This window comes from Falco punctatus, assembly GCF_963210335.1.
Source record: "Falco punctatus genome assembly, chromosome: 4".
Lineage (NCBI taxonomy): Eukaryota > Metazoa > Chordata > Aves > Falconiformes > Falconidae > Falco > Falco punctatus.
The window spans coordinates 7,554,802-7,567,207 of NC_137583.1; the positions used below are offsets into that span (position 1 = coordinate 7,554,802).

Here is a 12,406-nt window from a genome sequence, read left to right on the forward strand (position 1 = left end):
CATTGCTTTTGTGCCAAGCTTGCCTCGGTGGCCACCACCGTGGAGAGCCAGGCCTCGGTCCTGCCAGTCAGCAAGCAAAGGCCAACTGGCACTGGCTGGCTGTGGGTCCCAGCAGATATTCCGGCACGGCATTGTGGTGCCCGTGCTGCATAGTGGTGACATCACAATGCGACGTCACGGTGACGTTTGAAAACGGTGGCCTGGCAGAAAGGAGCAGCCGGAGGAGCAGTTGCTGAAGAGCAACTTCTGTTGCTGCTTTTCACTGGCAGAGCCGCCGCTGGCGGGACTGCAGGGCCCCGAAGGCAACAAAGCTGTTGAAGGGCTGTGGGCAATGAGGGGACCGTGCCGTGTCCAGCTGCATCCAGGGGGGTCTGCAGCGAGGAGCGGGGACGGCGGCGGCGTTGGGCACCCCAGTGCTCTGTTCAGGCACTTTTTCAGCTGGCCGCCTCTGACATGTGCAGAAACGTCCTCATGCTGCTTGTTGTCATTTCACTGGGATGGTGTCTGTTAAGGAAACACGATGCAAGGTGTTTAATCTGCGCAGTGGTGTAAACACAAAGAACAGCTGCAAGTATGGAGGAGGAGGCGTCCACTAGATAAAGGAGAAGGCAGTCCAAAGCACGGAGCAAGTGTCCGACAAAGAGGAGGAGGGACATTCATCCCATCCTCGGCTTTTTCAAGTGGTATTAAAATACTGAAGAAAACCACAGGAAGAAAACCTTTTCCTAGAAAGAACAGAATCATTTACGTTGGAAAAGGCCCTTAAGATCAAGTGCAACCATTAAGCTAACACTGCCAAGCCCACCCTGCAGGGACAGTCGTGTCTCTGACCGCCACAGCTACAGGTCTTTTCAATCCCTCCAGGGATGGTGACTCAACCACTTCCCTGAGCAGCCTCTTCCAATGCCTGACAACCCTTTCAGTGGAAAAAAAATGTCCTAATGCCCTCTTCCAAGCCTGCACCGTGCAAGTGTCCAGTGAAACCAAGACCACCAGCGGACATGTGCAGGGAAAGAAGGCACCTTCTGGCTGGGGAGCTCTTGATTTGTGAGGAGTTGTGCAAACTTCTGATTTCAGTGTGGTTTGATTCAAAACCTTTTTCTTTTTAATATATTATTACTTCAAACAAGTATGTAGTCCCCAAAAATTCTTGATGGCATCCCCCTTTCGCTCAGATGTTGCCATTAGGAAGAACACCCTCAGTGCGTGCATCATGCAAACACCATCTATCTTTTTACTCAGTAAGGCTAAGAATCTAGAGCTTAACTGTTAATGGAAGATGATTAAACGGCTTGTGGGCTCGCTTCTGCTTAGGTGAAATAAAAACTCAGGTCTGGGCTTCCACTGTGCAAACAGGACAGGACAACTGGAAAAGCTTTATTGTTCAATCAGTTTCTCATCAGCTCTTCCAAGCTCGCTACAGACTCCTCTAAGCTGCGCTCCTTAGCAACAACCATCGGACACTCACGACGGGCTGCTGACTCTTTCTGTCTCTTTAGATTGTGCCGCGCTGGGGTCCGATGGCGTCTGCAGTCCTGAGGTGGCAGGTGCAGGTGGGGCAGTGGGGGACTGGAGGGCTTTGTCTGCAGAGTGGCGCTGGGGACTCTGGCAGAGCTGAGAGTGGTGGTGGGGAGGAGGGGGCCACAGGGCTGAAGTTCTTGCTGCCCGCTGCTCCCGCTGGCTCTGGAAGTGCGGGAGCAGCTGCCGGTGGAGGTGAACGGGTGGCACCGAGGCTGGGAGGTGCTTCAGCCCATCGCTTGGTGGATGCTGGCATGTCCCCTGCAGGCTGGCCACCTGGTCTTCTGCAGGGCTGCCCCTCATCCATCTCCAGGGCTTTCCGCTTGAGGCCAGCCCTCCTCCGGCACTTTTCCAGCAGGTGGGGATGCCCTCTCTTAAAGAGGGGGTTATAGTAGTAGAGGACCTAGAAGAAGCAAAGGAGAAGAGTCAGTTGCCGCCATCCCAAGCCCGGAAAAGCCCAAGCTACGAGAACCCAGACTCTGAATTGCACAAGACAAACATGGGTATTGGAAGGGACTCTCGGGGACGGCTGAAACCTCAAGCTGAGGCCGAAAGGTTACGTGAAACGTTCTGTTCAGTCACCGCCACCCCTGGCAGCAAGAGCAGCGTAGGCTTTTCAAAAGCATAAGAAGTGCTTTCAAAAGCCAAATACCATGACTGTTCAGCAACTCCAGGGTGGGCACGAGCAGGGAGGTAACACTGGGGTCCTTAAGTGTATCCTCTTGGCATTCGGCAGGAAGGTTTCACATTTGGTGCAGCAAGACACGTAGCAAAGACATTCAGAGCAATGAGGTTACACGGAGCCTGTCTTTCCGTGTAACGGGTTCAAACTAAGCAGGTATAACCAAACTGCATTTTATCCACGTTTCTACTAGCCAGAAAGACTAACTCAAACCTTCCTGAAAACGCCCCGAGGAGGAAACTAAAACCGGACCGCTCGCTGCCCTCCCCGCCCCCTCTATTGCGAGGCCTTATGCGATGCGAAGGTCCGTCCCTCCCCCAAGACCCCTGTGAGCGTTAGAGGATGTGCGGAGCGATGGCTCTACCTTGCTGTGAGCAGAAGCTGCTGCTTCTTCTGCCAGGAACTCAGGCAGGGAGGCAGATCTTTCGCCATCCCCTTGCATTTTGACGAATCCGTGGTAGTTCATCTGGCGAAGGAAGCTCTTCATGCTCTGCCTGGTGTAAACCTGCAGAGGTCCTCCCCCGCCCAGCACCTCCTCTTTGAAGAGCTTCTCGTTGATGGCCACGTATTCTCCTCCCTTGCTCCACCAAATGGACCGAAACTGGTCACTTTCCACCATTGTCCAAAGCTTCTGTGGAAAGCGGAGCGACAGGAGCCCACTGCCTTGGCCCACGCTCTTGCTGGAAGCAGGAGGGACTTGTTTGGTGTCATGTCCGTCACCCCCCGCTTGGACGTGCCGCTCCTCCCCTACCACTTGCATGGCAGCGTCCCGGGGGGCACCTTCCCCCTGTCCTGGAGGGCCAGCACAAGTCACGTCTGCCCACTGCCCCAGCTCCTCTGGAGCAGGCAGGGATGGTGTTACTTGAGCAGACACGTCCCGCTCCATTGCTTTTGTGCCAAGCTTGCCTCGGTGGCCACCACCGTGGAGAGCCAGGCCTCGGTCCTGCCAGTCAGCAAGCAAAGGCCAACTGGCACTGGCTGGCTGTGGGTCCCAGCAGATATTCTGGCACGGCATTGTGGTGCCCGTGCTGCATAGTGGTGACATCACAATGCGACGTCACGGTGACGTTTGAAAACGGTGGCCTGGCAGAAAGGAGCAGCCGGAGGAGCAGTTGCTGAAGAGCAACTTCTGTTGCTGCTTTTCACTGGCAGAGCCGCCGCTGGCGGGACTGCAGGGCCCCGAAGGCAACAAAGCTGTTGAAGGGCTGTGGGCAATGAGGGGACCGTGCCGTGTCCAGCTGCATCCAGGGGGGTCTGCAGCGAGGAGCGGGGACGGCGGCGGCGTTGGGCACCCCAGTGCTCTGTTCAGGCACTTTTTCAGCTGGCCGCCTCTGACATGTGCAGAAACGTCCTCATGCTGCTTGTTGTCATTTCACTGGGATGGTGTCTGTTAAGGAAACACGATGCAAGGTGTTTAATCTGCGCAGTGGTGTAAACACAAAGAACAGCTGCAAGTATGGAGGAGGAGGCGTCCACTAGATAAAGGAGAAGGCAGTCCAAAGCACGGAGCAAGTGTCCGACAAAGAGGAGGAGGGACATTCATCCCATCCTCGGCTTTTTCAAGTGGTATTAAAATACTGAAGAAAACCACAGGAAGAAAACCTTTTCCTAGAAAGAATAGAATCATTTACGTTGGAAAAGGCCCTTAAGATCAAGTGCAACCATTAAGCTAACACTGCCAAGCCCACCCTGCAGGGACAGTTGTGTCTCTGACCGCCACAGCTACAGGTCTTTTCAATCCCTCCAGGGATGGTGACTCAACCACTTCCCTGAGCAGCCTCTTCCAATGCCTGACAACCCTTTCAGTGGAAAAAAAATGTCCTAATGCCCTCTTCCAAGCCTGCACCGTGCAAGTGTCCAGTGAAACCAAGACCACCAGCGGACATGTGCAGGGAAAGAAGGCACCTTCTGGCTGGGGAGCTCTTGATTTGTGAGGAGTTGTGCAAACTTCTGATTTCAGTGTGGTTCGATTCAAAACCTTTTTCTTTTTAATATATTATTACTTCAAACAAGTATGTAGTCCCCAAAAATTCTTGATGGCATCCCCCTTTCGCTCAGATGTTGCCATTAGGAAGAACACCCTCAGTGTGTGCATCATGCAAACACCATCTATCTTTTTACTCAGTAAGGCTAAGAATCTAGAGCTTAACTGTTAATGGAAGATGATTAAACGGCTTGTGGGCTCGCTTCTGCTTAGGTGAAATAAAAACTCAGGTCTGGGCTTCCACTGTGCAAACAGGACAGGACAACTGGAAAAGCTTTATTGTTCAATCAGTTTCTCATCAGCTCTTCCAAGCTCGCTACAGACTCCTCTAAGCTGCGCTCCTTAGCAACAACCATCGGACACTCACGACGGGCTGCTGACTCTTTCTGTCTCTTTAGATTGTGCCGCGCTGGGGTCCGATGGCGTCTGCAGTCCTGAGGTGGCAGGTGCAGGTGGGGCAGTGGGGGACTGGAGGGCTTTGTCTGCAGAGTGGCGCTGGGGACTCTGGCAGAGCTGAGAGTGGTGGTGGGGAGGAGGGGGCCACAGGGCTGAAGTTCTTGCTGCCCGCTGCTCCCGCTGGCTCTGGAAGTGCGGGAGCAGCTGCCGGTAGAGGTGAACGGGTGGCACCGAGGCTGGGAGGTGCTTCAGCCCATCGCTTGGTGGACGCTGGCATGTCCCCTGCAGGCTGGCCACCTGGTCTTCTGCAGGGCTGCCCCTCATCCATCTCCAGGGCTTTCCGCTTGAGGCCAGCCCTCCTCCGGCACTTTTCCAGCAGGTGGGGATGCCCTCTCTTAAAGAGGGGGTTATAGTAGTAGAGGACCTAGAAGAAGCAAAGGAGAAGAGTCAGTTGCCGCCATCCCAAGCCCGGAAAAGCCCAAGCTACGAGAACCCAGACTCTGAATTGCACAAGACAAACATGGGTATTGGAAGGGACTCTCGGGGACGGCTGAAACCTCAAGCTGAGGCCGAAAGGTTACGTGAAACGTTCTGTTCAGTCACCGCCACCCCTGGCAGCAAGAGCAGCGTAGGCTTTTCAAAAGCATAAGAAGTGCTTTCAAAAGCCAAATACCATGACTGTTCAGCAACTCCAGGGTGGGCACGAGCAGGGAGGTAACACTGGGGTCCTTAAGTGTATCCTCTTGGCATTCGGCAGGAAGGTTTCACATTTGGTGCAGCAAGACACGTAGCAAAGATATTCAGAGCAATGAGGTTACACGGAGCCTGTCTTTCCGTGTAACGGGTTCAAACTAAGCAGGTATAACCAAACTGCATTTTATCCACGTTTCTACTAGCCAGAAAGACTAACTCAAACCTTCCTGAAAACGCCCCGAGGAGGAAACTAAAACCGGACCGCTCGCTGCCCTCCCCGCCCCCTCTATTGCGAGGCCTTATGCGATGCGAAGGTCCGTCCCTCCCCCAAGACCCCTGTGAGCGTTAGAGGATGTGCGGAGCGATGGCTCTACCTTGCTGTGAGCAGAAGCTGCTGCTTCTTCTGCCAGGAACTCAGGCAGGGAGGCAGATCTTTCGCCATCCCCTTGCATTTTGACGAATCCGTGGTAGTTCATCTGGCGAAGGAAGCTCTTCATGCTCTGCCTGGTGTAAACCTGCAGAGGTCCTCCCCCGCCCAGCACCTCCTCTTTGAAGAGCTTCTCGTTGATGGCCACGTATTCTCCTCCCTTGCTCCACCAAATGGACCGAAACTGGTCACTTTCCACCATTGTCCAAAGCTTCTGTGGAAAGCGGAGCGACAGGAGCCCACTGCCTTGGCCCACGCTCTTGCTGGAAGCAGGAGGGACTTGTTTGGTGTCATGTCCGTCACCCCCCGCTTGGACGTGCCGCTCCTCCCCTACCACTTGCATGGCAGCGTCCCGGGGGGCACCTTCCCCCTGTCCTGGAGGGCCAGCACAAGTCACGTCTGCCCACTGCCCCAGCTCCTCTGGAGCAGGCAGGGATGGTGTTACTTGAGCAGACACGTCCCGCTCCATTGCTTTTGTGCCAAGCTTGCCTCGGTGGCCACCACCGTGGAGAGCCAGGCCTCGGTCCTGCCAGTCAGCAAGCAAAGGCCAACTGGCACTGGCTGGCTGTGGGTCCCAGCAGATATTCCGGCACGGCATTGTGGTGCCCGTGCTGCATAGTGGTGACATCACAATGCGACGTCACGGTGACGTTTGAAAACGGTGGCCTGGCAGAAAGGAGCAGCCGGAGGAGCAGTTGCTGAAGAGCAACTTCTGTTGCTGCTTTTCACTGGCAGAGCCGCCGCTGGCGGGACTGCAGGGCCCCGAAGGCAACAAAGCTGTTGAAGGGCTGTGGGCAATGAGGGGACCGTGCCGTGTCCAGCTGCATCCAGGGGGGTCTGCAGCGAGGAGCGGGGACGGCGGCGGCGTTGGGCACCCCAGTGCTCTGTTCAGGCACTTTTTCAGCTGGCCGCCTCTGACATGTGCAGAAACGTCCTCATGCTGCTTGTTGTCATTTCACTGGGATGGTGTCTGTTAAGGAAACACGATGCAAGGTGTTTAATCTGCGCAGTGGTGTAAACACAAAGAACAGCTGCAAGTATGGAGGAGGAGGCGTCCACTAGATAAAGGAGAAGGCAGTCCAAAGCACGGAGCAAGTGTCCGACAAAGAGGAGGAGGGACATTCATCCCATCCTCGGCTTTTTCAAGTGGTATTAAAATACTGAAGAAAACCACAGGAAGAAAACCTTTTCCTAGAAAGAACAGAATCATTTACGTTGGAAAAGGCCCTTAAGATCAAGTGCAACCATTAAGCTAACACTGCCAAGCCCACCCTGCAGGGACAGTCGTGTCTCTGACCGCCACAGCTACAGGTCTTTTCAATCCCTCCAGGGATGGTGACTCAACCACTTCCCTGAGCAGCCTCTTCCAATGCCTGACAACCCTTTCAGTGGAAAAAAAATGTCCTAATGCCCTCTTCCAAGCCTGCACCGTGCAAGTGTCCAGTGAAACCAAGACCACCAGCGGACATGTGCAGGGAAAGAAGGCACCTTCTGGCTGGGGAACTCTTGATTTGTGAGGAGTTGTGCAAACTTCTGATTTCAGTGTGGTTTGATTCAAAACCTTTTTCTTTTTAATATATTATTACTTCAAACAAGTATGTAGTCCCCAAAAATTCTTGATGGCATCCCCCTTTCGCTCAGATGTTGCCATTAGGAAGAACACCCTCAGTGCGTGCATCATGCAAACACCATCTATCTTTTTACTCAGTAAGGCTAAGAATCTAGAGCTTAACTGTTAATGGAAGATGATTAAACGGCTTGTGGGCTCGCTTCTGCTTAGGTGAAATAAAAACTCAGGTCTGGGCTTCCACTGTGCAAGCAGGACAGGACAACTGGAAAAGCTTTATTGTTCAATCAGTTTCTCATCAGCTCTTCCAAGCTCGCTACAGACTCCTCTAAGCTGCGCTCCTTAGCAACAACCATCGGACACTCACGACGGGCTGCTGACTCTTTCTGTCTCTTTAGATTGTGCCGCGCTGGGGTCCGATGGCGTCTGCAGTCCTGAGGTGGCAGGTGCAGGTGGGGCAGTGGGGGACTGGAGGGCTTTGTCTGCAGAGTGGCGCTGGGGACTCTGGCAGAGCTGAGAGTGGTGGTGGGGAGGAGGGGGCCACAGGGCTGAAGTTCTTGCTGCCCGCTGCTCCCGCTGGCTCTGGAAGTGCGGGAGCAGCTGCCGGTGGAGGTGAACGGGTGGCACCGAGGCTGGGAGGTGCTTCAGCCCATCGCTTGGTGGACGCTGGCATGTCCCCTGCAGGCTGGCCACCTGGTCTTCTGCAGGGCTGCCCCTCATCCATCTCCAGGGCTTTCCGCTTGAGGCCAGCCCTCCTCCGGCACTTTTCCAGCAGGTGGGGATGCCCTCTCTTAAAGAGGGGGTTATAGTAGTAGAGGACCTAGAAGAAGCAAAGGAGAAGAGTCAGTTGCCGCCATCCCAAGCCCGGAAAAGCCCAAGCTACGAGAACCCAGACTCTGAATTGCACAAGACAAACATGGGTATTGGAAGGGACTCTCGGGGACGGCTGAAACCTCAAGCTGAGGCCGAAAGGTTACGTGAAACGTTCTGTTCAGTCACCGCCACCCCTGGCAGCAAGAGCAGCGTAGGCTTTTCAAAAGCATAAGAAGTGCTTTCAAAAGCCAAATACCATGACTGTTCAGCAACTCCAGGGTGGGCACGAGCAGGGAGGTAACACTGGGGTCCTTAAGTGTATCCTCTTGGCATTCGGCAGGAAGGTTTCACATTTGGTGCAGCAAGACACGTAGCAAAGACATTCAGAGCAATGAGGTTACACGGAGCCTGTCTTTCCGTGTAACGGGTTCAAACTAAGCAGGTATAACCAAACTGCATTTTATCCACGTTTCTACTAGCCAGAAAGACTAACTCAAACCTTCCTGAAAACGCCCCGAGGAGGAAACTAAAACCGGACCGCTCGCTGCCCTCCCCGCCCCCTCTATTGCGAGGCCTTATGCGATGCGAAGGTCCGTCCCTCCCCCAAGACCCCTGTGAGCGTTAGAGGATGTGCGGAGCGATGGCTCTACCTTGCTGTGAGCAGAAGCTGCTGCTTCTTCTGCCAGGAACTCAGGCAGGGAGGCAGATCTTTCGCCATCCCCTTGCATTTTGACGAATCCGTGGTAGTTCATCTGGCGAAGGAAGCTCTTCATGCTCTGCCTGGTGTAAACCTGCAGAGGTCCTCCCCCGCCCAGCACCTCCTCTTTGAAGAGCTTCTCGTTGATGGCCACGTATTCTCCTCCCTTGCTCCACCAAATGGACCGAAACTGGTCACTTTCCACCATTGTCCAAAGCTTCTGTGGAAAGCGGAGCGACAGGAGCCCACTGCCTTGGCCCACGCTCTTGCTGGAAGCAGGAGGGACTTGTTTGGTGTCATGTCCGTCACCCCCCGCTTGGACGTGCCGCTCCTCCCCTACCACTTGCATGGCAGCGTCCCGGGGGGCACCTTCCCCCTGTCCTGGAGGGCCAGCACAAGTCACGTCTGCCCACTGCCCCAGCTCCTCTGGAGCAGGCAGGGATGGTGTTACTTGAGCAGACACCTCCCGCTCCATTGCTTTTGTGCCAAGCTTGCCTCGGTGGCCACCACCGTGGAGAGCCAGGCCTCGGTCCTGCCAGTCAGCAAGCAAAGGCCAACTGGCACTGGCTGGCTGTGGGTCCCAGCAGATATTCTGGCACGGCATTGTGGTGCCCGTGCTGCATAGTGGTGACATCACAATGCGACGTCACGGTGACGTTTGAAAACGGTGGCCTGGCAGAAAGGAGCAGCCGGAGGAGCAGTTGCTGAAGAGCAACTTCTGTTGCTGCTTTTCACTGGCAGAGCCGCCGCTGGCGGGACTGCAGGGCCCCGAAGGCAACAAAGCTGTTGAAGGGCTGTGGGCAATGAGGGGACCGTGCCGTGTCCAGCTGCATCCAGGGGGGTCTGCAGCGAGGAGCGGGGACGGCGGCGGCGTTGGGCACCCCAGTGCTCTGTTCAGGCACTTTTTCAGCTGGCCGCCTCTGACATGTGCAGAAACGTCCTCATGCTGCTTGTTGTCATTTCACTGGGATGGTGTCTGTTAAGGAAACACGATGCAAGGTGTTTAATCTGCGCAGTGGTGTAAACACAAAGAACAGCTGCAAGTATGGAGGAGGAGGCGTCCACTAGATAAAGGAGAAGGCAGTCCAAAGCACGGAGCAAGTGTCCGACAAAGAGGAGGAGGGACATTCATCCCATCCTCGGCTTTTTCAAGTGGTATTAAAATACTGAAGAAAACCACAGGAAGAAAACCTTTTCCTAGAAAGAATAGAATCATTTACGTTGGAAAAGGCCCTTAAGATCAAGTGCAACCATTAAGCTAACACTGCCAAGCCCACCCTGCAGGGACAGTTGTGTCTCTGACCGCCACAGCTACAGGTCTTTTCAATCCCTCCAGGGATGGTGACTCAACCACTTCCCTGAGCAGCCTCTTCCAATGCCTGACAACCCTTTCAGTGGAAAAAAAATGTCCTAATGCCCTCTTCCAAGCCTGCACCGTGCAAGTGTCCAGTGAAACCAAGACCACCAGCGGACATGTGCAGGGAAAGAAGGCACCTTCTGGCTGGGGAGCTCTTGATTTGTGAGGAGTTGTGCAAACTTCTGATTTCAGTGTGGTTCGATTCAAAACCTTTTTCTTTTTAATATATTATTACTTCAAACAAGTATGTAGTCCCCAAAAATTCTTGATGGCATCCCCCTTTCGCTCAGATGTTGCCATTAGGAAGAACACCCTCAGTGCGTGCATCATGCAAACACCATCTATCTTTTTACTCAGTAAGGCTAAGAATCTAGAGCTTAACTGTTAATGGAAGATGATTAAACGGCTTGTGGGCTCGCTTCTGCTTAGGTGAAATAAAAACTCAGGTCTGGGCTTCCACTGTGCAAACAGGACAGGACAACTGGAAAAGCTTTATTGTTCAATCAGTTTCTCATCAGCTCTTCCAAGCTCGCTACAGACTCCTCTAAGCTGCGCTCCTTAGCAACAACCATCGGACACTCACGACGGGCTGCTGACTCTTTCTGTCTCTTTAGATTGTGCCGCGCTGGGGTCCGATGGCGTCTGCAGTCCTGAGGTGGCAGGTGCAGGTGGGGCAGTGGGGGACTGGAGGGCTTTGTCTGCAGAGTGGCGCTGGGGACTCTGGCAGAGCTGAGAGTGGTGGTGGGGAGGAGGGGGCCACAGGGCTGAAGTTCTTGCTGCCCGCTGCTCCCGCTGGCTCTGGAAGTGCGGGAGCAGCTGCCGGTAGAGGTGAACGGGTGGCACCGAGGCTGGGAGGTGCTTCAGCCCATCGCTTGGTGGACGCTGGCATGTCCCCTGCAGGCTGGCCACCTGGTCTTCTGCAGGGCTGCCCCTCATCCATCTCCAGGGCTTTCCGCTTGAGGCCAGCCCTCCTCCGGCACTTTTCCAGCAGGTGGGGATGCCCTCTCTTAAAGAGGGGGTTATAGTAGTAGAGGACCTAGAAGAAGCAAAGGAGAAGAGTCAGTTGCCGCCATCCCAAGCCCGGAAAAGCCCAAGCTACGAGAACCCAGACTCTGAATTGCACAAGACAAACATGGGTATTGGAAGGGACTCTCGGGGACGGCTGAAACCTCAAGCTGAGGCCGAAAGGTTACGTGAAACGTTCTGTTCAGTCACCGCCACCCCTGGCAGCAAGAGCAGCGTAGGCTTTTCAAAAGCATAAGAAGTGCTTTCAAAAGCCAAATACCATGACTGTTCAGCAACTCCAGGGTGGGCACGAGCAGGGAGGTAACACTGGGGTCCTTAAGTGTATCCTCTTGGCATTCGGCAGGAAGGTTTCACATTTGGTGCAGCAAGACACGTAGCAAAGATATTCAGAGCAATGAGGTTACACGGAGCCTGTCTTTCCGTGTAACGGGTTCAAACTAAGCAGGTATAACCAAACTGCATTTTATCCACGTTTCTACTAGCCAGAAAGACTAACTCAAACCTTCCTGAAAACGCCCCGAGGAGGAAACTAAAACCGGACCGCTCGCTGCCCTCCCCGCCCCCTCTATTGCGAGGCCTTATGCGATGCGAAGGTCCGTCCCTCCCCCAAGACCCCTGTGAGCGTTAGAGGATGTGCGGAGCGATGGCTCTACCTTGCTGTGAGCAGAAGCTGCTGCTTCTTCTGCCAGGAACTCAGGCAGGGAGGCAGATCTTTCGCCATCCCCTTGCATTTTGACGAATCCGTGGTAGTTCATCTGGCGAAGGAAGCTCTTCATGCTCTGCCTGGTGTAAACCTGCAGAGGTCCTCCCCCGCCCAGCACCTCCTCTTTGAAGAGCTTCTCGTTGATGGCCACGTATTCTCCTCCCTTGCTCCACCAAATGGACCGAAACTGGTCACTTTCCACCATTGTCCAAAGCTTCTGTGGAAAGCGGAGCGACAGGAGCCCACTGCCTTGGCCCACGCTCTTGCTGGAAGCAGGAGGGACTTGTTTGGTGTCATGTCCGTCACCCCCCGCTTGGACGTGCCGCTCCTCCCCTACCACTTGCATGGCAGCGTCCCGGGGGGCACCTTCCCCCTGTCCTGGAGGGCCAGCACAAGTCACGTCTGCCCACTGCCCCAGCTCCTCTGGAGCAGGCAGGGATGGTGTTACTTGAGCAGACACGTCCCGCTCCATTGCTTTTGTGCCAAGCTTGCCTCGGTGGCCACCACCGTGGAGAGCCAGGCCTCGGTCCTGCCAGTCAGCAA

General features: G+C 54.6%; 4 protein-coding genes across 4 annotated transcripts; all 4 read right to left on the reverse strand.

Annotated features, from left to right (window-relative positions):
- Positions 1 to 67: 67 nt before the first annotated feature.
- Positions 68 to 3,041, reverse strand: LOC308063692 (heat shock transcription factor, Y-linked-like; the record flags this gene model as incomplete). Its single annotated transcript, XM_080386993.1, has 4 exons — positions 2,565 to 3,041; positions 1,795 to 1,921; positions 1,469 to 1,535; positions 68 to 200 (listed from the first exon to the last, which is right to left on the reverse strand). Exons 1-4 carry the CDS (start codon positions 2,958 to 2,960, stop codon positions 68 to 70), a joined length of 723 nt encoding a protein of 240 aa, XP_080243119.1. The 5' UTR covers positions 2,961 to 3,041.
- Positions 3,042 to 3,150: 109 nt separating this feature from the next.
- LOC308063693 (heat shock transcription factor, X-linked-like) lies at positions 3,151 to 6,124 on the reverse strand (the record flags this gene model as incomplete). The annotated part of the gene is made up of 4 exons (XM_080386994.1): positions 5,648 to 6,124; positions 4,812 to 5,004; positions 4,552 to 4,618; positions 3,151 to 3,283 (listed from the first exon to the last, which is right to left on the reverse strand). Exons 1-4 carry the CDS (start codon positions 6,041 to 6,043, stop codon positions 3,151 to 3,153), a joined length of 789 nt encoding a protein of 262 aa, XP_080243120.1. The 5' UTR covers positions 6,044 to 6,124.
- A 1,472-nt stretch (positions 6,125 to 7,596) lies between these two features.
- On the reverse strand, positions 7,597 to 9,344 carry LOC308062153 (heat shock transcription factor, X-linked member 3-like). The gene is made up of 2 exons (XM_080383210.1): positions 8,731 to 9,344; positions 7,597 to 8,087 (listed from the first exon to the last, which is right to left on the reverse strand). The coding sequence occupies exons 1-2, from the start codon at positions 9,250 to 9,252 to the stop codon at positions 7,662 to 7,664; spliced, it is 948 nt and encodes a 315-aa protein (XP_080239336.1). The 5' UTR covers positions 9,253 to 9,344; the 3' UTR covers positions 7,597 to 7,661.
- On the reverse strand, positions 9,317 to 12,290 carry LOC308063694 (heat shock transcription factor, X-linked-like; the record flags this gene model as incomplete). The annotated part of the gene is made up of 4 exons (XM_080386995.1): positions 11,814 to 12,290; positions 10,978 to 11,170; positions 10,718 to 10,784; positions 9,317 to 9,449 (listed from the first exon to the last, which is right to left on the reverse strand). The coding sequence occupies exons 1-4, from the start codon at positions 12,207 to 12,209 to the stop codon at positions 9,317 to 9,319; spliced, it is 789 nt and encodes a 262-aa protein (XP_080243121.1). The 5' UTR covers positions 12,210 to 12,290.
- Positions 12,291 to 12,406: the final 116 nt, after the last annotated feature.